At 38.4% G+C, this 27,907-nt stretch overlaps 1 protein-coding gene across 25 annotated transcripts in view; it reads left to right on the forward strand.

Annotated features, from left to right (window-relative positions):
* The window catches only part of TENM2 (teneurin transmembrane protein 2), a 795,537-nt gene that overhangs the window by 707,646 nt on the left and 59,984 nt on the right, over positions 1-27,907 (forward strand). For 23 of the 25 annotated variants that reach the window (XM_083481507.1, XM_083481506.1, XM_083481494.1 and 20 more), the window contains one exon: positions 18,773-18,919. The exons of the other annotated variants lie outside the window; for them this stretch is intronic. In XM_083481507.1, the coding sequence (XP_083337633.1) occupies positions 18,773-18,919 (147 nt within the window). The remainder of the gene's footprint in view (positions 1-18,772; positions 18,920-27,907) is intronic. 25 annotated transcript variants of the gene reach the window in all.

Raw genomic sequence — 27,907 nt, forward strand, 5'->3', positions numbered from 1 at the left:
TGCTTAGATCATCCACTGCCCAGTTGTTATATATACAGAGCCCCATTAAATGTATTGTTGCTTTGTTAACCTCCACTGGGCCTAGATTTCAATCATAAATATGCTGCCACATTGGACATCTCATGTGAATGGCATTTATTTTCACATGGCAAGAATGATTGTGCAGGAGTGCAGGTAAACATATCCCATAGATCTTACAGAGGAGCAAATTTGTCTCGCAGTGGTACTTCAGTGTTGAAGCTGATCATCACATCTGATGATGGTATTGAATTTTTTCAAGGAGGCCGGTGACATTGTGCCCCAGAAGTGATGAGGGCATCCCTCAGCCACACATTTCTATGAACAGAGAAAAAGGGCCACCTAAAGGTTCATGACTAAGAATAGCCCTTAAGTCTGGTATCTTGCTGAGGTGTGGGAGCTATTGGCTTGCAAATTATTGCGCCTTAAATTTGGAACTCACTAAACCCAGATTAATAAGTTTCATGCAATGTGATAGCTATGATGAAAAAATAGTTTTGCTGGATCCAAATAAAAATTTAAACAATGAGAGAACACATTTAAACCGGTTAGGTTTGTAAATATGTTTTGCAAACCTGTGGGATACTGTTGACCCCTAATACCATTTTTGGTGATATTAAGGAAAATGGGTGATTTGCCTACTATAAAATAAACAAAATATTAGGGTGGGGTGGATGTTTTACCTTCTATGTTTCTTTCCCACATGAAATAAACAGTACAGATTCTGAGCTAAACATCTATAGACATGACAAGTAACTAATTACTTTAAATAGCATTTGTTTGAGTCAGTGTGACCCTTAGCACATGTCTGTGCATTACGTAAAGAATCATAAAGCTAAAAACATTGATTTTTTTCACTAAAAAAATGAAGGGCTGATTAAACACCCATGGTTGAGGACTCTTGGCATACAGAGTTGTAGAATACTTTACATAGAAGTCTTGTTAATGTTTTTCAGGGCTGCTGCGGTGTGTTTGATCCCACTTTTCAATGAAGAGTTAAACTGAGCTTTACTCACATGTATAATATTTTTTAAAACAGCACACACTCAAATACATGTAATATTTGGTATTCTATTTTATTCAATCGGATATTTCTGTGGCAAAAGCCCATGTAAAAGTGCTTTCTTTTTGGACCCTATTCCTTGGAATGACAAAACAATAATATTGTACATTAGATTGTAACTATTGGTATTCACCACTAATCTTACTGTGTAGAGCAGTAGATATTGTTTTGATAAGATCACCTTAAAACATTTGCCCTTTTAGGCATCATACAAACATTCTGCTTTTTCCAGGCCCAGGGAGCAGAAGGGGTGGAGAGTATTAGGGAAGGGGGAAAGAGTTGCAGCCGATCAAGAATATTGCTTGCATTTCATCTAGTGTTATAGCTAAGTCAGTAATCAACAAATCTATGCCCAGTAGAACATTGTGTTGCCTTCCAGCACTGCTGGATAGTTTTGTCCCATTAGAATACTCTTTGTGTCAAAGATTTCTTTTTTTTCTTACTGATTTCCTTAAAGTAATTACAATAATAGCTTTAAAAAAGCAGAAACCATTTCCACAAGAGATGGGATAAAATTTGAAGATAACAAAGAGGGAAATGTGCTACCTCTGACAAAAGCAAGCAATTCTGAAAAAGTGCTGGGGAGGAGAGGGTGTCATATTCCTGTAGTTATTTCTAGCCCTTTCACTCCAATCTATAAGAAAGTGAGAAAAGGGACATGACTAGATAAAGAATACAAATGCCGCCACCTGCTTAATCAACAAAGTTTCTACAATAGAGATTTAAATGTCTTCATCCAATGTGATCAATACTGCATCTTCTTTTGTGCGAGAGAACATATGACATTTGCCTAAATCTATGTTGAAACAAAATTATAATGAAATAATACCATAATTGCCAAGCAGTCTTCCCACGCACACCTGAGTTTAGTAAAAGAAACTGTGGCTTTGCCAGCCAGGTAGTCCGAGGTCGCCGGGGCCAGGGTGCAGGAAGCAACAATAATGGCGTTACAGTTTCTTAGGATCAAAATGACCACAATTTTCTTGTTCGCTAGTGCAGCAATCGTCTGCCTCTCCCCCCGCTCTGGCCTCCATGCGTGGAAAGGCTGTAGATGCTGTGGTGATCCCATTGGTTGGTAACTGCACACTAATAGGTCTTAGTAGCACATTCCTGTGCAAGTTTACTCAGAAATAATTCATGTTGTGTTGAATAGAACTTACTCTCAAATAAATATGTCTAGGATTACAGCCTAAGTATCAATAATTTAGTGGAATTTTAAAGTGTGCTTCATTTTTTGTAGCTTGCATCTACTTGGGTGACAATTTTGTTCTATCTGCTGGTAGGGTAAAAACATAATTAATTATATTCAGGCTTTATTGAGAATCAACAGTTGCTTGTTGTATGATCTTCTAGGAACAGATAAAACACAATTTCAATAGGAATATCAGTTATCTGTCACTTAACTTCGCGCCTTTAGTCACGACTAGAAAATGCCACACAATGTTGCCATTTTTCGCCTTTCCATTTATTTATGTGCAAAACATACAACCTTATTCCTTCTCTAGGCCACTTTAAAAGGCAATCAGTGTACTTCTCAGCTGTGTTCCTCTCAACTGTGTCATGCAGGACTTCAAAGAGCTGCATCCTGCAGATATTTGTAAATAACTTCCTGACTTAAATAAGAATATTTCTTTCCTGTGTCTACATGGGCTATATTGATTTTTCTATCAATTCTCGAACTTTTATGAAGCCCCAGAAAGAAAAGAAAAATGAAATAGGATTGATCAAGCTGCTGATCTAACTGCTAAAAGGAAAGAGCTGAGTTTGCTGTCCTGAAGTGTATTTACTGCACTAGCCAACTGTTAATGTTCCAACAATGTGTTTTCTATGTTATTTTATACCCTGTAGTGTCAAGCACCAGTTTCCGTGAGTGAAGGTATTACACGGTATTGCTGGAGACAAAATAACAGAGATATTTTAACTGTAGAGATAAACTCTGGTGGTAGTTGGGCGCTCACTATTGGAAGTCAAATAAGAAGTAGGGAGCTTCTTAAAAAGAAGAAAATCTCAGAGCCACACATGAAAATGATTTGCAGAATTGGTCTGTGCATTATTATTTTATAATAATGCATCATAGCATCATACTTTTAATTCTTGAATGAAAAATCCAGAATATTCAGCTAACTATTGAGACTGAAATCATGTCTTTCCAGACACCAGCTGCATATTGAAGTTGTATGTATATAGAAATTTGCAAATGATCTGGGTGATATTCTCTTGTATAGCTCAGATGGAGCACACTCACTGAGGTCAGTGGAACTACTTGTAAGTAAACTTGCAAAGTTCAATCTTTATCTTTTTTAAAAATAAAAGTAAGCAAAAAAATCTTTGTTTAATAATAATAATAATAATAATATTTATTTAATTGTTATTTATTTATTTATACATACCCCACCCATCTGGCTGGGTTTCCTCACCCACTCTGGGCTGCTTCCAACAAAAGATTAAAAATACATTAAAACATCAGTCATTAAAAACTTCCCTAAACAGGGCTGCCTTCAGATGTTTTCTAAATGTCAGATAGTTGTTTATTTATTTGACATTTGATGGGCTAGACAGTGGCATTATTTCCACAGGCATCATGTATGGTTTTATGGAGATGCCTTAGAGTTGTAAACACAAATTCTCCACCAACTTTATCCTCATCAAGACCTAGCATGAAGGTGAAGGGCTGATCCTGGTATTGGCACTATCTCAGTATAATTCAATCATTTCTGCTACTAGTTGAATATATTTGAAAAAACATTCTCCTATGACTTATCACTCTTTACACCAAAAATGTAACTGAGCCTCTCAGGTTCTTTATGTACATACCTGAGTGTTACTAATGTGGGGTAAGAAGCAAAAGACACATTTTACAATTTGATTTACATTGTAGTCTGATATATTAATAGGAATTGTAGGATGAAAATAAATAATGCCCTTGTAAGAGTCTTACTATATGCGACACTGACCATGCCATTTGGCCTTGAGTGCAGATGTGGTATGGAGGGTAGGCAGAACTGCATTGATGCAATTCATTGGGTGAATTCCACCTAATATCATTTATCATTTAAAGCCAAATCACACAATGTGTGATCTAGGCTGTCCCCAGCAATTTAGCAATGATTCCAATAATCACTCTGGCTGAAAAATGTATTGTGCAGTTGCAAAAATTCCTGCCAGATTACAGCAACTGTTGCATGTGTAGACTGACTGATTTACAGCATTCTCCCTATAATAGGTTGCTCCAGATGCAGGACATGCAGCTGGTTTTTCATGATGTGAACTACTCAGTGGCAGCTGATGTGCAAGAGACCGTCTGTACTTGTCCTCCCCACCCCACCCCCACAGCAGCTTGGATGAGGTTTTATGTGATCCAATTTTTTAATTTGTAATGGCAATTGTCATGTCACATGTTTTTCTTTCATCAAGACTATTTTTTCCCCTTTGGGTTTTCAAACAAGCAAACGAGCAAGTTGTTTCTTTTCATTCCTGTTTCAATCCTATCCTATAAGACTCATAGCATTCTAAATCCTATAAGATTTTCATAGTACTCTGAGAAACTATGTAAATCAAAAGGCACTAGGTTTGCTGTATTGGTAACAGGGAACCATAATTTTGAAAAACTGCCATTCAAGATGCAGGTTTATTGCTTTTCTCCTAATCCCATTATATCTTTATTCTATATTGATGCATTAGCAGTCCAGTGCAGAGTAGCTCAATCAACTTACAAAGAACAAGGCATGTTATTTATGCACAGCAAAGAAGGACAGCATGTAGGCATTTTCAGGTAGTTATTCTGCATCAAATTACAGGAGTTAATAGAGGTATTTTTTCATATAATTAAACATTGATTCATTTCTTAATACAAAAATTTGAAAGATACAAGCACTGGTAACTTTAGAATATGTGTTCAATTTTATATGAGTTCTAAGTCAAAACCACAAAGAAGGTGATTATGTTTTCTTTAGGTATATGCTAAATAACAAAGCTGTTAGTGAATAATATATGTAGCTAGAATTTCAGCTGCGTACATTTTAATTTTCTCCAAAAGGTCCACCAAATATCTTGAACATGGTCCCAATTCACCATACTACTGAAAACGATAACACCATTAGCATGATAGTAATAGGTCCATTCCAAAGTGCAATTAATGCTTTTTTTTAATATGTGAAGGATATTGGAATACAGGCAGCCCCCTGTTTAAGTGTGTTCAATATGTGGACCCGGACGTGACTGAGAAACATCATAAAGATGTCACTGAAATGTCACTAAAAGGGTAGAGCAGGTGTCTGCAGTCTTTTTCAATGGGTTTCAGTTATACACGACCAACGCGCATTGTAAATGGCGGGCTGCCTGTATATATAATTAATTAAAAGTATAGAAATTATAGTCTCATATTTTATCCAGAAAGCTGCATTAAAGTGGGGAGGGAGAGAAAATAAGTATCTTACTAGTTTAGTAATAACATTTTACTTAATTCTCTTTCTTTACAAGCTAGTGATTTATTGATCACAAAAGTGGTTCAGCATCAAAATACTGATCTCAAATGGCTTGGAATCTCCCACAAGGAGAAAAATGATGTTATTTTTGCAAATTCAGTTTGTGCAAATACAAAAGGAGTAACTGCCATTGATGATTGTAATTCTCATAAAACCAAAGAAACGTCAGTACAGATGAGAGAACACTCTTTTGTTTTTACCACTGGGAATGGTGGAAAGTGGAAAGTGGTTCTTTCAGCATGCTGCCATCAACTTTTCAGCACATTGTGAATATAAACTAAGCCGACGTCTTTTGCTTTTCCCTTTAATGAAGCAAGGCAGAATGTGTGTTTTTGCTCTTGCAGACCTATTCCCTCTGTGAGCCAATAAAGAAATTAGCATCATAGCACAAAGCTTTATGGCAGCAGCTTGCTTATCATTAAAGTTAGAAAGCAGGGTTTAATTTTCTTTTTTTAAAAAAATCTGCATTCCTTTGATTTTAAAGTATCATAGCACTTTTACTGGGGGTTTTTTGCATGCCACGTCAAAGTTTATTTCATGATAATTATTTGTTCCTTTTTAAAATAAAAAATAAAGCACAATATGAGACAGCATTAGGGTTACAGCATTTGATAAGCTGTACTTCCTGCTTATCTATTTTCAAAGTCTTACAGGACTGCTTATCATATGTGGTCAGGCAGCAGTGCAGGACAGGAACTCCCCATCCCCTTGGCTCCAATGAGGGACATGGCCAGGGGTTTTCCCAGGCTGGCACAACCCCTGTTTGGTCTTCATCCCAGCCACCTGGGATTGTAGCCTGCCCTCAAATTGCCAGTTGTGGGCAAGCTGCAGTACTGGCTCCGCCCTGGGGGCGGACTGGACCAAGCTCACAGGCTTCACTCCAGTCCACTCCTGGGCACTTTCCACCTCTTCATCAGCTCCTCATCTGTTTTCAAAGTCTTACAGTAACAGTTCACAGGTAGCATAACAGTAACAAGTGTTGTGTTTTCTGAATGTAATTTCCAAGATGCAGCATTGATTTCTGACTGAACCTCTTGTTTTGCTTTGTTTATATTTGTGTTTTAGAAAGTTAGTAGGTACAGGGAAAACAAACAGAATTTGTCATTGGTTTCTTTGTTCTGATAGGAATTGATAATAAAAGCAAGGAAAAGAAAAGAAGTGTGCAAATGGTTAGACCCATTGATTCCTTAACTGGCATCATAGAAACAAAATTGTATTTTACTATTGTTTCTCTAGAATCGTTATTAATTGATTCCTTATTGGAATACCAATCCCCACATTTCTGATTATGGCCTGCTCCATAGAGAGCATGTTCTGAGAAACTGATGGAAGAAATAAAATAAAAGTGTGAAATACATCAATTACAGTGGGAAAATACAGAGTAGGTTGGCATTGGATCAAGGGCATCTATAGTTTAACTAAAATGGCAGTAGTAACTGTGTTTTTTAAAAAAAGAATTATGAAGCAGTATATACTGAAGCACTTTAAATCTCAGAGAAACAAGGAGCAAAGGCCAGCATACTGGTGTAAGCTATTTTTGTGCAATCTGGCTGCTGCTGTTGTTATTGTGTGTTTCCTAGATTAATTCTTTACATATTATTACATACATGTTTTTAATGCAATAAATGCAGAAATGTGAAGGGAAGGGGGATCCAGATCTTTTTTCTGCAGATACTTGCTGTTGCATTTCCCCACCATTTCTTTCCTGTTCTGTTCTGTGTACTATACTGTTCTTAGTGAAAGTAGCCTCTGATCTATGAGTCTAACCGTATATAATGTATAGGAGCTGCGTGTAATATTATTAGGGATTGTAGGTGTGCTTTATTGTGCAAAGGACATCAGCAACATACCTGGTTGACGTCCTGCAGGAGTTAGGTGCCTGTGCACACAAGGTGCTCCACACAACCAGAAACAGCCTCATTTTCTTTTATGTGGGAGAACTGGGAAGGGGAGCAGAATGATTTGTGATCGCATTCCATATGAGCATTAGATATCCCTTGTGCATATTGGGTTGGAATGGTGCAGTTAGAGAAAACACAGCTTTCAGATAACTGATTAAGAGCAAACTGTTTGATAAATTATAAGGAGAAAAATACTTTAAATGTGTTAAGTATATATCATTCCTGGATTTGTACACTGACCAGAAAGAGACTCTTGGGTCATTACACAGTTGCATAAAATCCTGATTAAGAAGGATTTTCACAACAGACCATAACCACTTTAAGAAAGCTGTTAAGAAAATCTGCTAATTAAGCATCCAGTTAAAAGTGCATCCAAATATGTGTTTACATGCTATATAAATTCTTTTCCACTGATGAATGTACTTTATATTTCCCATTTTCCATTGCAATGCCTCATGGTAAAATTCAGGGTGAAATTCTACCACAGGGTCTAGAACAGGGTTCGCTAACCTGTGCCCCTCTAGATGTTGTTTGTTTGTTAAACCATGCATCAACGTTTAGATTATGATACATATCCAAAAACACAAGGAATACTAAAAGCAGCAAATAATTCAGCAGGAAACAACCAGGAGTCAGCTCAGTAATCTCCAAAGACTTGGAGGAATAAATATGTCTTCATGTGACATCTGAAGACCAATTGTATGAGGGACAATTGTATCACCACCAGGAAAAAGTCCCCACAACTGGGACACCATATAAAAGAAAAGTCTGCTCTGAGTCCCCACTGAATGAACTTTTATAGACAAGACCCCCAGCAGAAACTCCCCTAAAAATATTAAGGCACAGGCTGACAGATCATGGGAGAGACACAACTTCAAGTTCTTGTCTTATACACTGGAGTCAGCACCTTGAATTGGGCCTGGAGTAAATGGGCACACAAGTGCAGTGCTCTGATGCAATTCAGTCTCAGGGCAATAGTCTTCAGTCTACCAGCAAAGTCCTTCTTCAGGGTTCATCTGTGGCACTAAAACCATTAATGTAACCTTACCTAATCATAAATTAAAGTAATCTCATCCCTCATATACCCAATTGGTCTCTGTGTTCTGCAGGGGAGAGCATCCTGCAAATACCATCTTATCAGGAGCTTCATTCCTCACAGTTTCAAAATGGGGCTTTTAGTGTGGTGACACCTACCCTTTGTGACTTGCTATATACAGTGGTACGTCGGGTTAAGAACTTAATTCATTCTGGAGGTCCGTTCTTATCCTGAAACTGTTCTTAACCTGAGGCACCACTTTAGCTAATGGGGCCTCCCGCTGCTGCTGCGCCGCCTCTGCATGATTTATGTTCTCACCCTGAAGCAAAGTTCTTAACCCGAGGTACTATTTCTGGGTCTGTAACCTGAAGCATCTGTAACCTGAAGCGTCTGTAACCCAAGGTACCACTGTATCAGGGTGGTGCTGTGGTCTAAACCACTGAGCCTCTTGGGCTTGCCAATCAGAAGGTCGGTGGTTCGAATCCCCGCAATGGGGTGAGCTGTTGTTCGTTCCCAGTTCCTGCCAACCTAGCAGTCCAAAGCACATCAAAGTGCAAGTAGATAAATAGGTACCTCTCTGGCGGGAAGGTAAATGGTGTTTCCATGTGCTGCTCTGGTTCACCAGAAGCGGCTTAGTCATGCTGGCCACATGACCCGGAAAAATTGTCTGCGGACAAACATCGGCTCCCTTGACCCATAAAGCAAGATGCGCGCCGCAATCCCAGAGTCGTCCACGACAGTCAGGGATACCTTTACCTTTACCTTTATATATCAGGCGGGCATCATTTCTATTGTCTTTTTGGCCTCTGCTGAACATTTTCATCTTTCAACAAGCCTTCTAAGTGGATATTTTTATCCCAGCCAGTATCTATACTTGGTTTGTAATTGTTTTAACTGTTACTCTTTTTGGCAACTGTTATATAATATTGCTTTGATCCACTTCATAGGAAGAGATTAATAAATGAAATGAATAATAATAATCTTAGCTTATACTACTTGCTGGTCTTCCTGCATTCCATTACATCTGAAGCGCCTTTCATTTTGGTGGTTAGTTTGGCATTATTCCAAACATACTTCCCAACTCTTTTATTCCTGTTCAAGTAACAAGTTGTTGTTCACTAAGGAGCCAAGAAAGCAAAATGTATTAATTATTTTAAAGGGAGTATTTTTAGGTTGATCTGAGATGGTTGCATGACAATTTATCCCATGGCTGTGCTTGTCTTAAGGAAACTAAGAAGATGAATAAAGGAGGCAACAGGTTTTCTACTTTGCTTTGTTCATGAGCTATGAGCACAGCAACAACCATTTCCTAATAGAGATATGTCACACTTTGGACAAGCAATACTACATTACTGATCATCTAATGTGGTGTGGGGAAAAAATGAGTTTTTACAAATAGAAGTAGTCCAAGTCAGTGTGCAAATAGGAGTTTGTACAATGAAGGAGCCCAAATGTAGTAGTCAGTAGAATGTACATGCTACACATAGTCCCTGCATATAGTATAGATTGAAGAAAGGGATTAGGAGGGCTTTACAAAAGCTGTTCACACTAAGGATGAGCTTCACAATAAACATTTTACCTGTGACCTTCTGGTATTGGAACCATTTTTCAAGATATCAGCAGTCCAGAAATGTTGGAAATTGTATTTCAAAGTTTTTTCAAAATATGTAGATCCATTATCACTTTTTGTCACAGCTTTGTCACAGCTTTGCCCCCCACTGTCCTGGAGCATATCTATGTCTCTCTCTGTCATACTTTAGCTGTAGGATTCCTCACCGATGGATGACCTGGAGGCCCCATACCTTAGCGTAGCTCAGGAAGAGTCAGGAGTCTTAGTCCAAGGAGCCTGGGGATCATCCTGGGTGTAGTTCCAGCAGCTCCAGCTTGAAAGTCTCAGTACCAGGCTGAAGGAACTGTTGGAACAATATCTTTCTACTAGCTCTGTATGGCAGTCGCAACTAATTTACCTGAACTGCTGCCTCTTGACCATGCCCCTGCCTGAACTGATAGCTATCTGCCATAATCCCTGGACTGGTTTTGGGGTCTTACAGCAGAGCCTTTCCATCTGGGACTTTGCCTGAAATGGAGCGCTTTCCCATATACAATCAATTCCTTCTCTGGGAATTGTGTGACTAGGATAGCTGTTGTATTTGTCTATCAGGACCCATGTATCTCAGTACATTCTTTCTGGTACTGTGTGTATAATGGGTTGGGGAAGGAATTTTGAAATGTCATTGTTAAGTAGCTTGGATCTGGGAAAAGGTAATACCTTGCCTTAGTTTCTGCAAATACACAAGTGTATTAAGGCATAAAAGAAATGGTTCTGTTTTAAACCAGTCTTTGAACCCAGTTGAGGCCATGCTTTTACTAGTTTCTAAATTCCTTCTTCATAGCCAAAAGGGAGAAGTTTGTCATTCCTGGTTTAGTATTATGTCTGAACCAGCCCTTTAAATTGATGTGAGCTGTTGGATTGAGCTGCTATTAGTGCTGGGATATAATGCACTGCCATATGAAATCAAGAACAAGGATGGTGCCGTGTCCTTAAGACTTTCAGAAGTTATCAAATCATTGGGTTCTCGGTTAAAGATTGCTTACTGTGTGATATGTAGTATTTGCAGTAGTCTACTTCATGTTACAATGGCCTAGAAGTGCAATTCTTCCTAGATGCAGACAGATTTATGGTGCTCTGTATTCATCATACTTCATCCCCTGAGGGAACCAAGTAACTTTTTGACAGGAGCCCATAGTATCTTTGTTTTTCAAAAGGGAACCTGTTTCTTTGTAAACTCATGTTCAGTAGTTGTATAACAATACTCTGTGGTTTAATCTGATCTCAAAAACTAATACTGTTTACTAAATCTCGTATGAATCTGTCAACAATACCTTTAACATGACACAAATGCAACCGGCAGGACTAAATTTCATTGAGTACTGCTTAAATCTGTGTTTGTGATCATTTTCCCCGTCCTTCAAAATAAAACCAAAGACTGCTTTTCAACTTGTTATAGATTCTACAGAGAAGAAATGCAGCTGTAAGAATGCCAAGGTCTGAGTTCATTAGGAATGTGCAATCCATAGGAGTTATTGATTTTTCAACCTTATTGGAAAAAATCAGTCATGCTTTTCTTTTTTTCACAGAAAGAACCATGTGTGTGTGCGTGCGCATGCACGCGCTTTTCTGATAACATTCCACATCAACAAAGCATGAACAAAAACGATACAACAAAGAAAAATCTTTCCTTTCAAAGATTTCAAGGAATTGACAAAAAAAAATCTGAAAATATTCTACTCCATTCTACTCCAGATTTGCAAATCTTTTCTAATTTCTTTCCAAGCCCTTGAGTAATTCTCATTAAAGATATTGCAGTTATTTACTGTTAACCATATCCCCAGGTATTTTACTTTCTTTTTACTCTTCATACTTTTAATTCTTTCCAAGTCTTTCGTGAGTTGAGCATCCGTATTTTTTACTAGCATTTTGACTAGTTTTTTTTGTTTGTTTAGTTTAAAACCTGCTAAGTTACCAAACTCCTTTAATTCCTCCAAAACCACTGGTACACTTTCTAGTGGGTGTTCCAACGTCAAAACAACATTATCCACATAAGCTTTTAACTCACAACGTAGTTGGCCCACTTTTATACCCCTTATTTTGTCATTAATTCAATTAATACAAGTGTGTGTGCATTGTATCAGTGGAAATTGCTTCACAAAAGTGTGGTTGTTGGGTGGAATAGTACTAAATGCCATGAAATTGTCATGAGGCCTTTAAAAAGAAATTGCAAACTGATGTGGAACTATAAGAACCAAATTTAAGATTGGAAAAATGAGAAATGGAAAGAAACAGAAACTTACATATTTGTCCACCTCTAATACCCACTACAAATAACCATGTACTGTAAACTTAAAAACAAAAACAAAAACCACACCAAATCCTATGTACCAATACCCCTCTATTCTCCATATTCCAAGTCTGAAAAGTTTAGTTAGGGTTTAATATGTGAGTTAAATTGGTAACTCATTTTGAGAGCTTAGCATACATTTTACTTAAGCTGTTTAACAAGTTCCACCATTGATAAACTAGACTTATTATGGAAGTTTAATCAATTTTGAAATGAACATAGAATTCTATACTAGGAAACCATGTTAATTTGGGTCTTGTTCCTTTATGCTCTCAAGTTCACAGTGATTTATTTATACTTTAATACCATTATCCATAGTATATAGTATAGGATGGGGATTTTCTAATTGTTTCTTGTTCTTATATAAAAGAACTTTAATCATCTATATTTGCATTGATATTGCAAAAACAATAAATTTACAAAACTTACTGAGTCAGGTAAGTTCATTCTCTTAATTAATAGCCTTTCCCAATCCTCCTCTAATATTGATTTAGGCAAGCTGAGAACCAAAAGGTCAAGAAAAGGTAACTTCTTATCCAGATATGTGGTCTTGCTAGATCATGTTGAGGCACACTGCTGGAGACATCCAAGAGCTCTGCCCTCATTTACTTATGCTTTGCCCATTCTGATAAGCTATCTGCTCGACTGTGTATACTGCAGTTGAACAAAGAGAGCTTTTTAAAAAACATTTTCTGTTATATATTGTAAGGAAGAAAACTATGGTGTTTAATGCAGAGAATGATGTTTCCCATGTTGTATCTCTGCAACACATAAAGTCAATATTTGTATTAATGCATTCTGTCCACACATAGGATTAATATGTGGAGCACAGGATGCGCCTTCTGACTCCACTTCTGACATCTGTGCATTGAGTGTGGACAATTGCAGCTGATGCAGTCCTTTGCAGATGCCCATGCTCAATGCATGGACACTGGGGAGTGGGGATGGCACAACATATGATCTAAGGGACAGTTTGGGGAGCTGTTGCCTGCCTCTAGCCAGCCTTTCTCAACCTGTGGGTCCCCAGATGTTGTTGAACTACAACTCCCATCACCCCTAGCTAGCAAGGCCAGAGCTCAGGGATGATGGGAGTTGTAGTCCAACAACATTTGGGGACCCACAGGTTGAGAATCGCTGCAAGACCAACACCAGATTTAGGGTGGTGTGGGCGGTTCCCTTGTTCAGGGCACTGAGCTGAGGGAGTGCACAACAGAAAGCAAGAGGGAGGACAGCATGAAAATAAGAAATATGGGGAGGGGGTTTTGTCATCACTTAGGGAACCATCATTTAGGGAAGCCTTCCCCTGTTCATACATTGCCTATTGCATGGAAGGAGCATGTGAGAGGGCCAGGCCTGTACAGACGGTGGGGGGAGCCAGGTATACATACCCCGGGCCTTGCTGGGATAAGCCAGCCAAGGTCTTGCCAGGAACCAGCTGCTTTTTTGATTGAGTTTATAGTAGGGTTGCCATATTTCAAAAAGTAAAAGCCAGGACACCCCAAAAGTTGTTGAGGTTTTTTTTTTTTTTTTACAAAAATGCCAAAAACCTGCTATTTTTCAATTGACTTGCCTAAGATCCAAGACAAAGTACCACCTTTCAGAAATCCCCCCCCCCCCGGACGTCAATTCCAGCTTAGAAATCCCATTAATGTTAACTTTATTCTAACAAGACTGCCACACCAGGGCTCAGACAAGCTCTGCACAGGCCTGGATAGGGCTATTGTTGCTCTAAATAACTGATAGGCTAAAAAGCTGTCATGAAAATATATCTGTATATTAATTTGCAGACTAAGAAATCTGCACTAGCATAGTTAAAGTAGTGTATTATGTGAAGCTAATGGAAACCTGTTCTAGTATAATGTCCTTCTGTTTCAGAGGCCCATTGATAATATATTTTGTTAACATATTTCATATACATAGAGTTACAGCAGTGTGCCTATCTTTAGGATACTCTGCTTGCATTAAGTTTCCAGTTTACTTTAAAACTCTGGCTCGAGTTTCTGTAAGGAATGATTGAAGTGCCCATTATTTACCTACATAGATAGTATTCATATTGTTGTGTTGCAACAGAATTCTTTGTGAGAGCATTTGGAGTTTTATAAAAATGTTAGCACTATTCTAGCATGCAGAGTTTGATTCCTGCTCTTCAAGATAATTTGGTAAAGAGCCTTAGTAAGTGTTAGATGAATATAAGCATCTCATGATACTCCAGTCACCACCAGCTCTTATACATATTCAGGAAGTTTTTAGGAGCAAGTAATTTAGATTGAAATGTAAATATATTGCATGAAAATAATGGACACACTTTTAACAACAATTATTACTCCATAGATGATTGTGTAGACATCTAGGTATTGTATAAATGGGCTCTTAAGACAAGCTATATGTATATATCTATCTATCAGTCTATCTAGCTATCTATCTAATGGTTGACAAAGCAGTTTTGTGTTGTCTGCCAAATAAATATTTATGCGTAGATAATTTGAATGTGCTTTTTTGCATTTATAAAGATCCTAAGTAGCCACTACTTTGCACTTAGAGCTTTTTGTCAAAGCTAAATTTATCCTTCATTTACACAGCTTTTTAAAAGGGACACATGCACAAAGCAACCCATGTTGACGTAAATAATTAGATCACATTGTGGACTGTGCACTAGCTTTTAGGTATTTATTATATTTTAATGAAAACTGTTTCTCATTTTTTATATGTTTATGAAATATGAAATCTGCCTTTGGAAGGCCACAAATGGAATGAACTTTGCTGTGGTGGTAAAGTGTTTCCTAGCAACACCATGTCCGTTATAGTCTTCCTTCCTTCTTCAAGCTAAAAGCAAAGTCATGTCCATTAATTCCCAGCTGCAATGAAAACTTTTTCAGAGATTTAGTTGGCTTCCTACTGTTCATGTTTTCATCTTGCTCAGATGTACTGGGGGAGAAAGCCCCTCTGCTACTCTGATCTGTTTATCTCTCTCCAATTTCCCTTCAACAAGAAAACCCAGAATGTATATATTCACAATTAATGCTCATTTTACATTTAAAACAAATCAGGTGTCCTGCAGCATGATGCCTCCCTTGATATAGTATCATTGTGGTTGTTCAGACAGCATGCATGACATGCTGAAGAGCTAAAATAAAACATCTTCAAGATTTATTTTAGACTTCACAGAGTACTTGCCTCCTTTTGTGCCTGTATAATGCAAGCACTTCTTTTTTTCTGCCTGAGAGCAGGGTGAATAGTACTTTCTAAGAACACTTTATGAGCAGCAGAAGGAGTTTTATAGGGCTTGTTAGTATGTGGTGATTCTTGGCTGTTATAAAGTGTGGTTGCCTTCTCCAGGCTTGTGAAAAACAAGCCCACATCACACAGTTGGCAGTAGCAACAGAGAGCTCAAGGACTAGCTGTGAAAGGAAAGTGAACAGTTTACCTTCAAAAAAGAAATGGTCCAGATTAGACATAATGGTTCAGCAATAGTACCGGTAGGTACACCATACCTAAAATAAGTTGAAGTATCCAATTCCCTCGCGCCTAAAGTTGTACACATACTTTCTGTTCAAATAGAAAGGATTATACGAAGGCATAGTTAAGGGTGATGTACAGCTTCTCTGAGGAACCTGTCAGCACTGAGTGTTGCAAATTGTACCTTGAAGTTGTCCCCTTTCTCTTTTGAAGAAGTAAAAATGGGTGTAAAGGTAAAGGGACCCCTGTCCATTAGGTCCAGTCTTGGACGACTCGGGTTGTGGCGCTCATGTCGCTTTATTGGCTGAGGGAGCCGGCATACGGCTTCTGGGTCATGTGACCAGCATGACTAAGCCACTTCTGGCGAACCAGAGCAGTGCACGGAAGCACTGTTTACCTTCCCGCCGGAGCGGTACCTATTTATCTACTTGCACTTTGACGTGCTTTCGAACTGCTAGGTTCGAGCAGGAGCAGGGACCGAGCAACAAGAGCTCACCCTGTCGCAGGGATTCGAACCGCCAACCTTCTGATTGGCGAGCCCTGGGCTCTGTCCCTTTACCTTTACTAATGTACTACTGGAAGGATTTTTTATTTTTATTTTGTCCCATTCTAAAGCCCCTTCTGACTTCTATTCCACAGCCCTGTTTTGCACCCCTATGCAGGCATAGGGCATAGAAAATGCAATTCCCCAGAGGATGTCCTCTAACACCAGTGCTTGTGCTTACTGCCCTTCAAGATAGGGAAACATGCCCTCATGTTTTTTTGGTGCGGGGTTTTTGCTTGAATGTTCCTGCTAGGAACGTTCCCAAGGATTTTGATCAAAGAACAATTTTATTTTATTTTACTTCATCACAGTAAACAAGCACATTGTTTAGATGCAAGATATGTGATGTTATCTCTGATATTGTGCAGCTGTCATAACCAAGAGGCACCATCCATATTCATATTTATTATTGCTTCTGGCATTAAAACTGATTCTTTTGGATTTTTGGTCACAATCCTGAAAAACTTATGTGTAATTATGCCGATGTCAGTTTGACTATTTTTTGAGGTAGAGATTATAAAATAGCAGGATCTGTATAATAATTAAGGGTCTTGGATATTCCCATTATAGATCAGATCATGTCCTTTTGGTTAGCTTACCAGCCTTTGATCTGTATCACATTCATGCATCAAATGCCATCGCATGAATGAGAAAATATATTCCTGAAAGAAGTTGCTCAAGCACACTTGTTCCTGATTCCTATTCTCTATGTCTTTGTTTTACTGATCAAAAAGTACAGGTCCTATTTCCTCTGAGACTTTTTTACCTTCTGGATGCTGACTGCCAAAGCTTTCCTATTATCCATTAATAATTTGCTTTTCTGTGTGGTCAGAATTGTCTGTACGCATTTGTATGTTCGGAACAACGAAACATTTAAACAGAACTACTCACTTTACAGATCATAGGGACCTACTGAAATTGTTAGCTTCCATGTAATTCCACATGTCAAAATAGTGCGAGATCATTAATAAATATCCAAACCCATTTAAAAAGTGTTCAGTGAAATGGAAGAGAGAACAAGTAACTATTCACTTCAGTTCAATTTTTAATTCATTTTTATGGTTAAAGAGTCAAAATACTGCTTGTTTGTAGTATGTTAAACTGTGGCTTCAGTAGGATAATGTTTCTTTAGTTGGCACTGAATCATCATCTCATTCCTGAATCTTGTATATATTTGTAGCTGTGACCCAGGAAGGCTTTAAGATATTGTTTAGATTTAATTTCCCACTGAATTTCTTCATGCAACAGCTTTGCTTGACTAAGCTAGACCACAGCTGTTGATGGGTGGTTCTGGTGCACATAAATCACTTTCTGCTGCATCACAAGCACATTCTGTGATCCTGTGGTTCTAAGTTCCAGGCCAGTTCACTGCTTTAGTGCAACTCCACAAGTCATGACATTCCATTGCCGCAGGGGTCACCGCTCCACATCCATTAGTGTTGCAGCTCAGCAAATTATGCAATCAGAACACAAATTACTTTGCCTCCAATTTGTGAAAGGGGTTTCAGCTATTAGATGTTTTTAACCTTCTTGTGTTTTTGTACAAGGGAGGCTGCAATTTTTACTGTGACATGGTTACTCCTGAGTAGTTTGGTTGTAGCCTTTGGCTGCTGCAGAATTCCAAGTGTGTATATTAAAAATCCAGGGAAATCCAAGACTTAAAATTAGTTGAAAGCAAGGAAAGACACCCTGAATAATTTGGAGCCCTTAAATGATCTCTGCGCTATTTTAAGGTAGCTTTGCAGGTAATAAGATACGACACTAAGTACAAGAATGAGTGCACTCGCTTTCCCACCCATAACCATATTTTGTATAAAATGCACATTTATTTTGAAATGTGGTTCTATTTCAGAGTTTTGTACAAGCCCACAATCTAGGTTATAGAACCCTGATATAGCAAAAATGCACGTGGATTAAATTTCCTTTTATTAAGATTACACTTGTCCCCTAATAATTTATAGATACTTCTAGCAGGAATCCAACCACAGTCTCAGATTCTTTGGGGGGATGCTTATATAGAGCTAGTAACATGTCATAAAATTATAGATATTCAAAAGTAAAAAAAAAAAGGGGGCGGAATAAGATCTAGCTGCAGTAGAAGCTTAATTCTTTTTTGCTATTAAAATCAACCCTAAAGATATATTTATGACACTGAAGACTACATGTGTTTTTACGCATTATTTCTCTTTTGCCTTCTACTTCCCATAGTCATCCTCTAAGCAAAAAGATGTTCCTTACACCAGCGAGCATGTTTGATACAGCCTTCAGCTTTCTTTTTGAGTGCACAGTAACATTGTTTAATGTGCCTTGAGCATAGAATCTTAGTGCAAATAGTATTTCTTGTACTTATCTTCTTCATTTCTTCAACCAGATGGCTGCCCTGATTTGTGCAATGGCAATGGGAGATGCACACTCGGTCAGAACAGCTGGCAGTGTGTCTGCCAGACCGGCTGGAGAGGGCCTGGATGCAATGTTGCTATGGAAACCTCCTGTGCTGATAACAAGGATAATGAGGGAGGTGAGCAAAAGTCTTCCAATTCCCAGCCCCTAAAGAACAGAGGGTTATGTGCGGCTTCGTCATGAGTCATTTTACTAGAGAAAGACCCCCTCTCCTACTATTGTCAAGTGTTGTTGTTACATTTCCTTCAAAACAAATGAGATGGAGAAAGAAGAGCTCTTGTGGGGGAAATGATGTGACCTTAAAGACTTCTTTTTAAAATGTAGAGCTTCATTCATCTCTGGTGAAACTAAGGTTTTTGCTGCCGGAGTTTACAGTTGGGAATTGTATGGTTTAGAACTTTAGGACTCGGTCCTGTCTTCAGGTATGCACCCTTTATGACCTAAAAGTCCAGAAAAGCAGCCTGTACTACACATTATTCAAGCAAAGACGCAGCTGATTAAGTAGGATACTTTACAAAGTACTGTAAATATTTGTTAGAGCAAAGATGACAGGCAGAATCTTAGACAAAGGTAACACAAGAAACTTTATATTCTACGTTCAGAGATGCAGTTGAAAAGCCAGCTGCCAATCACCTGGAATCATATAGGACATCACATGTTGGCAGATAAAAAGATGGTTAGGCTTCTGAAGCCCACAAGGGGCTTCTGAAGGCCTGCCAGTTGGGGTGTGTGGAGTTTTGAAGGCACTGCACACCTGGCTTCTGAAGATGTTTGAAAGCGCAGCACAGTGCTCTTTGCAGGCGGCTTGCAAGAGCCCTGAGCTGTGCTTTAAAGCCCTGCTGATCAGACGATTTTAATCCATATTTAGTGTTTCATTTTAGCACCAGAGGTGGATTTAGGGCAGCATGACTGGTTCCCTCACACGGTGCACAGGGGCTGCCTTCCCGCCTCCTTCCCAATGCCACCCCTGTTAGCATCCATCCTGCTCCTTCACCCAGGGTTGTTTTGGCGAGGGTTCAGTCCCAGGATCAGTCAATCTATTTCTCAAACCTACCAGACAAGCAAAAAGCACTGATGCAATGCATTATAATTTGCTTACATTTTAAGGTATTGGAACAAACCTTGGGGGCATACATCTCCCTGGAGCTAGTGGGCTAACTGTACTTGCCAGAATTGCAAACAGGAATGGCTGCCTCCAAAATACCTACGTAAATAAGAACACAATAATTGCCCATAATGCCAAAGAGATGGCCCATAATGCCATCTCTTGCATTACTCTGTGTTCTAAGGCATTCAGCTTGTTACCTCAGGAAATGACATAAACAGGTCATAAAGGCATCTCCTTTTCTTTACTCATAGCATCTGATAATCAAGGACCATGTTACCTCTTAACACAGAGGCCTCACTTAGAAGTTATGTGTAATAGGTTTATCATGCCTATTGTTCATGGATTTGTGTAATATTTGGCCATCACCAGATAATGTAAAAATGAATTCTTTGTGTAAATGATATCTTCCATGAGAAAAGGCTTTCTATATAGTCTGTCCTGAACCTGTCAATTTCATTTCCATCTATTTATCCTTTTATTTATAATTTCAGCTCTAACTAGCCCTTCCCCAAACTGACAAGCTGAATTGTTTATTGCAATAGAAATAATTTATTGCTACTTCATTTGAAATATTGAATACTTAACTTGACATTTGATCAAAAAATAGTGGATGCAATGATGTCTAAATCTCTCAGTGCCACGTATGTTATTGTAGAAACATTCCTTTCCAAGCAACCTTTTCAAAAATTTGATAAAAGTAGACTTCAGATCAGAATTCATCAACTTTTCAATACAGTCTTCAATACAGTACCTAGTACCATATGATGATTAACAAAACTAATTGCCCTGTTAAACATTAAATATTTGCTCAGCATTTTCAACTAATAATTTTTTCCTTGTCTTGTCATCATTTCAAGAAGTATTTCTAAATGTTTCAATAAAAACCCTGATGCAGCATTCCCAACATGAAAAACTATTCTAGGACATCAAGATACGCATTTGAGTAAGTTTGCCAAATAGCTTCAATAGTTATGACCAAGTACTCAGAAGCCATGGGAAGAGGAAACGTTCTAATCCTAGAAAAATTGCAGAAACTACTACAACAGAAGCTCACAGGCATCTTCTCAGTAGCTGCCTCATGATTATGTAAAATATTTGTCCTGGAGGCTCACCTTCACATAGACCCACAGCTACATGCCACAAGCTCTTTTAGTAATCCACTTCTGAAAGTATTTTGAATGTATGTCTGAAGGACTTGCCCAATGTCACAGAGGAAACTTGTGACTGAGCCAAGAGTTAAAACCAGCCATTCTTTCTGCTACTCCGAATATCATTTTTCATCTCTATTGGAGCTGCTTTTTCTAAATTCTTTGGGGGTTCTTCATAAGAGAGCTCACAGAAATCTTCCAATTTCCATAATAGAGCTTCACCTCTCCATTTGTCTCTGCCTGCTGTGACATCCCCATAACTGGAGAATTTGAGTTACTCGTTTGTTCTTGTAGTCTGTTTCCTTACTCCACACTGCTGCTGTGTTAACAAATTTTCATGCTTCTTCTCCCTTCAATATTTTTATAGGGTTACACCACAGGGTGCCCTTGACCAGAATTTCTCCATAATTGTATGGCTGTTGGCAATTATCTTTAGTGGAAAACAGTGATAATGTTGTACTTTTAAGCATTTAAAGAAGCCAAAGTGTTGTTTACTAGATTTTCTGTCTGCTGGTTTGCAGGAGGGGGCAGGATGCCTGGTGGTTTCTCTCTTTGTGCTTCCTTCTTTGTGTTCTTGTGTCCAGCTGCTACAGCCTTAAAGGTAGAAAACTCTCACAAAGGAGATACATAATCAAGGATGCTTTTGGTTTGCCATACAGAGATTATTAGTTAGAATCATACCTTTAAGTAGTCTCTCGTCTTTATAAAGGCAGGGTCATGTTCAGCCTTACATGAGGCATAAATCAGATCCAAGGTATAGAAATGTCAAACTACCGGTAAAAGAAAAAATGCCATTCTACTAAATGTTTAGAGAGTGAATTCTAAGCTTTCAGCAGGTTATCTTCAGGTCGGAATCTCTGTAGGAGTTAAGTATAATTATTTCTGGTATGCTTTTGCTGTCCTGCCCATGGAGGGGAATTCTGTATTCCTAATTACGGATATCTGCTAGTCTTATTAATCATACAAATACAGCTGGACACAGTGATATCTCAGTCACATACTAGTATTCTGTTGTGGGGGTGAAACAAAATTTAAGTACCTTTTCATACAGAAATAAAATAAATTTCTGTGCCCAGGAGAAGAATGGCGCAGTATATGTGTCTTATGAAATACGGTATTTGTTTCTGATTTCATTAAACTGATTTTTTTTTAATATATAAAGTGTGTGTGTGTGTGTGTGTGTGTGAAAGGTGAGGCTTTTTATAAAATAATTTTCCAAAGGTGACAGCCTAATTAAAAGATAGTGTTTTCCTGAGGCCAACTCCCTGTTAAAGGCTTTCATTCCAGAATCCTTTTTTGGTTTTAAAAAGATGTTTGAAGTCCATTAATTTACTCTTTGCAGCATCCTTTAAAATTTAATCCCTCTTCTAATCAAGTCCTCAGTAGTCTAAATTACTGTTAAGTATCTTTGGTGGGGATTATGAACAGTTATTCAAGATTATATGACGAATCTAATACTCACAGTACTGTGATTAAATCTATAAATCTCTCAAAATGGCACATATAACCATTTAAAACACCATGGACTTAATTCAGAGAATTAAAATATTTCAAAACAAGATTCACAGGATAACAAAAGGCGAAAAGTTATTATCAAGTACAGACTTTTCTGGATTTCCAGTGTTAATAGCAACAATTAGATTGCTTGCAAACCTTGGGGTTATGTGAGTAGATAGCTGCAAAATCCCTTGTGCTTTTGGCTGGAGAGAGAGTCAGAGTAATGGTTGATTTCTGTTTGAATCCAAGGCTGTGGTTATGGTGGAAGCAACAGAGTTTTGGGGTGTTAATGCTGTGAACCCCTCCATCGTGGGCTCAGTTTGTATTATGTGTAAATCAACAACCCAGTCTCCACTGTGCCTCATTCCAAAAGGAAACACAAACTGTAGGAACTCCCAGATTCTGGCACCACTCAGAGATAGGGGTGGTGTGCAACAGTATGTACAAATAGCATTGAGCCAGAAACTCAAAATATTCCTCATCAGTACTTTAGCTTGTTGCAATTATATTCCTTCTCACTATTGAAAACTCTACCTATTAAAATCTACCTAAACTTTGGAAAGTCTTGACAAATTTTTGTATAATGCAAAATGCCATTGTGAAATGTCCATAGGCATAAAACATCTATATATATGGCATTGCCCATTTACTTCACTTGCCAGCCTGATATCCCAAAATCACAGAACACACTGGTATAATAGCTAAGAGGATTTTCTCCAGGAATTTGGGATATGGCATATTCTCTCTTTCTCTCTCTCTCCCCCCCCCCCCAAGCCTATATCCCACTCCTACTGCCTCTACACATATGCACACACACACACAATTAAAAAGAGTACCTCATTATTTATGTAAAATTTACAGGCTCTTGCTCCTATTTTTGGAAAGTCTCAAACCAGCTTAAAAAATGGAGGGAATATCATGAAATTAAACATTCCATCAGTGATTAAGACCTAAAATCAATAATTGATCACATAAATACCCATTGAAACAAACAAACAGAAACCCCTCCTTTTTATTATTACATCTTGTTTTGGTTTTCAAAATATTGCACATAATAGAAAATACTATTCAATATGAAGGAAAATATACCACTGAAGCCCAATTTGGAGCAGCAGGTTTCCCAATTTGTGTCTTTTGCACAAAATAATATTAGAGGGGAATTTTGCATGGTATGCTGCACAATCTACCAGGGGTTGGTTCCATTTCTAACTTATGCCTGTAGCTGTAAATTAATTTTTTCTTCCCTTCATAGGTAAATTCACTTCTAGAGCAATACTGTTTCTGAATATGTTTGCCCTGTTCATATATTGGAATGTAAGGGTGTGTTTTTAAGTTTCTTAGAACAAATAATTTTGAAACAAAAGGGGGGGGAATGGGAAAGGGAAAGGGGGAAAGTGGATCCTGCCCTTCTGCAATAATTATTTGGACAAGCTTTGCTTTTATAGAACAGTGACTCCTGTGATTTGATATTTCATCAGGCCTGTGATAGTTAAGATAATACAAGTATTTCACAGCACAAAAGCAAATCATGTAATTTAGCTTGCCTCATCAAGCTTTGCCACAGCAGGGGTCTCTAATTCAAGTCAGACAAAAGATTTATAAGGTTCTCAATACAAATACCCACAATACCTCAGGAGATAAAAAGGCTCCCTAGAGCAAATACAATAGACCTGGTTCTCAAAGGCATCTTTAAAATTGCTACTATAATAAACAATTGGTATCTGTTATTGACAGTTTTAAATATGTATAAAATATAGGCAGCATCTGCAGCAAATATGGTTCTTCGCATGAGTCACTAAATCCTCATTTGCTTGTTTTTCTAACTTAAAGAAAATATCTTTTATACTTTGTAACAAAGCCTTTGCACTTCTTGTCTTCCCCAAACTGTTACTGACATTAACTTTATTGATTCTGGCAATGACTCAGTTGGGAAAGCAGCTACAGAGGACATGAGTGCAGTAGAGCTAGTGCTAGCATTTTCAAAAATTGGCACTTGCAACCAGTTGAGCAGGCCCAGAGGTTTCAGCTGATCATTTTCAGGGACCAGGGTTGTGTTCCAGGCTTCTGGTTATCAAAAAGAAGAGAAAAAGAAAGAAAAAGGGGGGAAATACATCTATTAGGGTGGCAATATTCAGGAGACATAAAGCAGGTCACTCAAACAGTGGCGTCAGTTGCCTCCTCAACTATGCTTTTGTTTCCTGAGCATCTACAGATAGCAGGCAGTGTTTTGACTGAATGAGTATTGTACCTCCATCAATACCTGCTATACTTACTTCTTGACAGGACAAAATATCCCCTCCGCTGTACTTGGTCATGTGCTTAAACAACAGCCATCATGCTATCCTGTAACAATCTGTAATCTTATCCATTTCTTATTCCTTGAGTGGCCACTGAGACTAATGAGAGAAATGCAAGTGTTTGTATGCATTCAGCTAATTTATACAAAGTCCTCTTAGATACGCTGAACAGTAGCCACAAATATTTAGCAAGTTTAAACATCAAATAAATATTTATCATGACATGTGGCTATTAGCCTAATAACACACTACAAAAGGGGAGTTTTAATGTTTTACTAGGTAATATCCACTAACCGGGGACTCTTGGTGGGCAGCTGTTGCCATGGCTGCAGTGGGTCCGGGGAAGCCGCCATCTTCCAGTGTGGCTGAGGGAGGTTATGGCTGGCGCTGTCCACCTCCAGCCGCATCGGGGTAAGGGCGGAAAGTGATAACTTGGCCAGTTGGGGACAGGGGCTTGGAGGCTGCGAGCATCCCGCCCCTAGCCTTTTTTCCACCCACTCTGGCTTAATCTGTTGATGGAGGGGCCCAACTGATTTACTGTCTCTCACTGCGTCCCTTTGATCCTTTATCCTCTTAATGGCCCATTCCTCATGGCAGTCACCTCATGAGGAAGCTAGCCTGTCTTAATTAGCGTTTAACACTTTCTAGATCCAGGGATTAGAGTTGTCTGTATCTTAACACCCCACGGCTTGATTAAATTCTAACACTCACTGAATCCAGGGATTATAGGTGTCTAGTACCCACAAACTCATAACAGCAGAAAACTGTGATAATCATGTAATTTAACAACAACTCACAAAACCGTGGTTGATAATACAGACATCCTGCCATTAGTTAGTCAATTAAAACACAGTGCGCTAAAAATCATCAGTTGTTAACCTACTTACTTGCCAAATTGTCTCTGTAAATACAGGTGGTTATAAAATAAGATGGGAAATAGATTAGAAATACTCTAGTTATTTCCTGATTAAAGTCTTTGGAAGAGTAAATTAAATTGTCATAGCTGGTATATCTTTTGCTTATCCAGAACATTCCAGCTTCCCTTAGGAATGCTTTTCATTGACAAATCTGATGATCAGGTCATGAGTTTGTGGAAGCAGCAAAGCAAGGAGGAGGAGATGCTGTATAATCCCCTGGTTTAATGAAAAGACAAGTATGAATTTGTTGCAACAACAGGACCATATTTATATACTGGTATAATCATCACTCACATTGAGTTCAGTGGAGTTAGCCACTTGGGATAGTTGAGCTGAGCTGTGTTATAAAGCAGATAGAGGTTCTTCATTATTTCAACTTCCATTCTGGATTATTTACTGCTGCAATTTGACAAATTATCTTCCTACAAAACCACTTTTTGACATAAAAAATATAAATTCCTGACACGACAAGCTTTTAGAAAGGGGATGAACGAAAGCTACTGCTTTTAATTTATTCCATTGTAGTCTTATATTAATGTAGTTTCCCTAAAGTTTAGGGAATGTTACATGAGATACTGTGTGCATGCATGCACGTGCAGATACATACATTGTATGAAAAAATTGGTTAGCCTATATTTCATCATTTTTTCTAATATTATTTCAATTATTTATTTATCATATAATTTCAGTGGCACTTCATCAAGGTTGTGTGTGTGATTTTCTGCCCCAGTGAGATTTCCAATGTATGCTGCGTGGGGAGAGGGTGTGAACCGCAGGTAATATTTGTGTCTCCAGTGTCGGATGAAGTGTGCTTGACAATACCCAATACTCTAGGGCCAAAAAAAACTCACTCAGAAGAGGCAGAATTTGTCTCTGCTGAATTCTTGCTCTTGCATATTGAATAAGGTAAAGGTAAAGGGACCCCTGACCATTAGGTCCAGTCGTGACTGACTCTGGGGTTGCGGCACTCATCTCGCTTTATTGGCCGAGGAAGCCGGCGTACAGCTTCCGGGTCATGGGGGCAGCATGACTAAGCCGCTTCTGGCAAACCAGAGCAGCACACGGAAACGCCGTTTACCTTCCCGCCGGAGCGGTACCTGTTTATCTATTTGCACTTTGACGTGCTTTCGAACTGCTAGGTTGGCAGGAGCAGAGACCGAGCAATGGGAGCTCACCCCGTCGCAGGGATTCGAACCGCCGACCTTCTGATCGGCAAGTCCTAGGCTCTGTGGTTTAACCCACAAGGCCACCCGTGTCTCTATGATTTTTATTTTCTGTTGCAAACAAGAAAAATATAATTTAAAGTGAAAATATTGTGAAAATATCGTAAACTGTCTAGAATTATTTTTATTACAATTGAAAACAAACCTTCAAGGAAACTGCCATTGATTAAAGAACGCTTCCCAAACAACATTATACAATTTCTGCCAGCCTGTTGACACTTTCTCGATCTTTCCTTGATCATTTGTCATGGGGGGGGGGAGAATGATGTGGCTTTCTAACATTGGCTGGGGTAGTAAATGCACGCCAGTGGCAAAGTGTGTGTGTGTGTGTGTGTGTGTGTGTGTGTGTGTGTGTGTGTGTGTGTGTTGTTTCTGGAAGGAAAATGGTAAGTGACAACTGGCTAAAATTTCGGACGTTGTTGTACAGGTAACAATTTGTAACAATGTCCTAGAAGTGCTACCCTGCAGGTCTACTTATGTGTAAATTGCACAATAATTTGTGTGCCTGGGGTAAGGTTTTAACCCCAGAAAAATAGAAGGTTAAGCATAGCAGTGTTTGCTGAATACCAACATATTTGAATTTCGTTTATTAGACTATGTGACCTATATTTTCATCTATAACATATCAGGTTTTGAGGTTTTAACATCTTCCCTTTAATATTCCAACTTGTTTATTAGAATGTTAGCTTTCAGGGTTTCCTAGGTTTATTTAAATGGAAAATGAGGTAAACTAAATGTGTATTTTATCTGTTAAGCAGAATAGTAAATGTATAATTCTTCAGCTTGGAGATACTCTTATTTTCCTTTCAAATAAAGTTATGCGAAACTTAAAAGTGTTACCTACTCTCACTAGCAAATATTGCTTCAGTAAAATATATTCATTTGTATGGTTCATTACCCAGGATCAATACAGTGA

Source organism: Podarcis liolepis (genome assembly GCF_965112155.1).
Source record: "Podarcis liolepis genome assembly, chromosome: 2".
Taxonomy (NCBI): domain Eukaryota; kingdom Metazoa; phylum Chordata; class Lepidosauria; order Squamata; family Lacertidae; genus Podarcis; species Podarcis liolepis.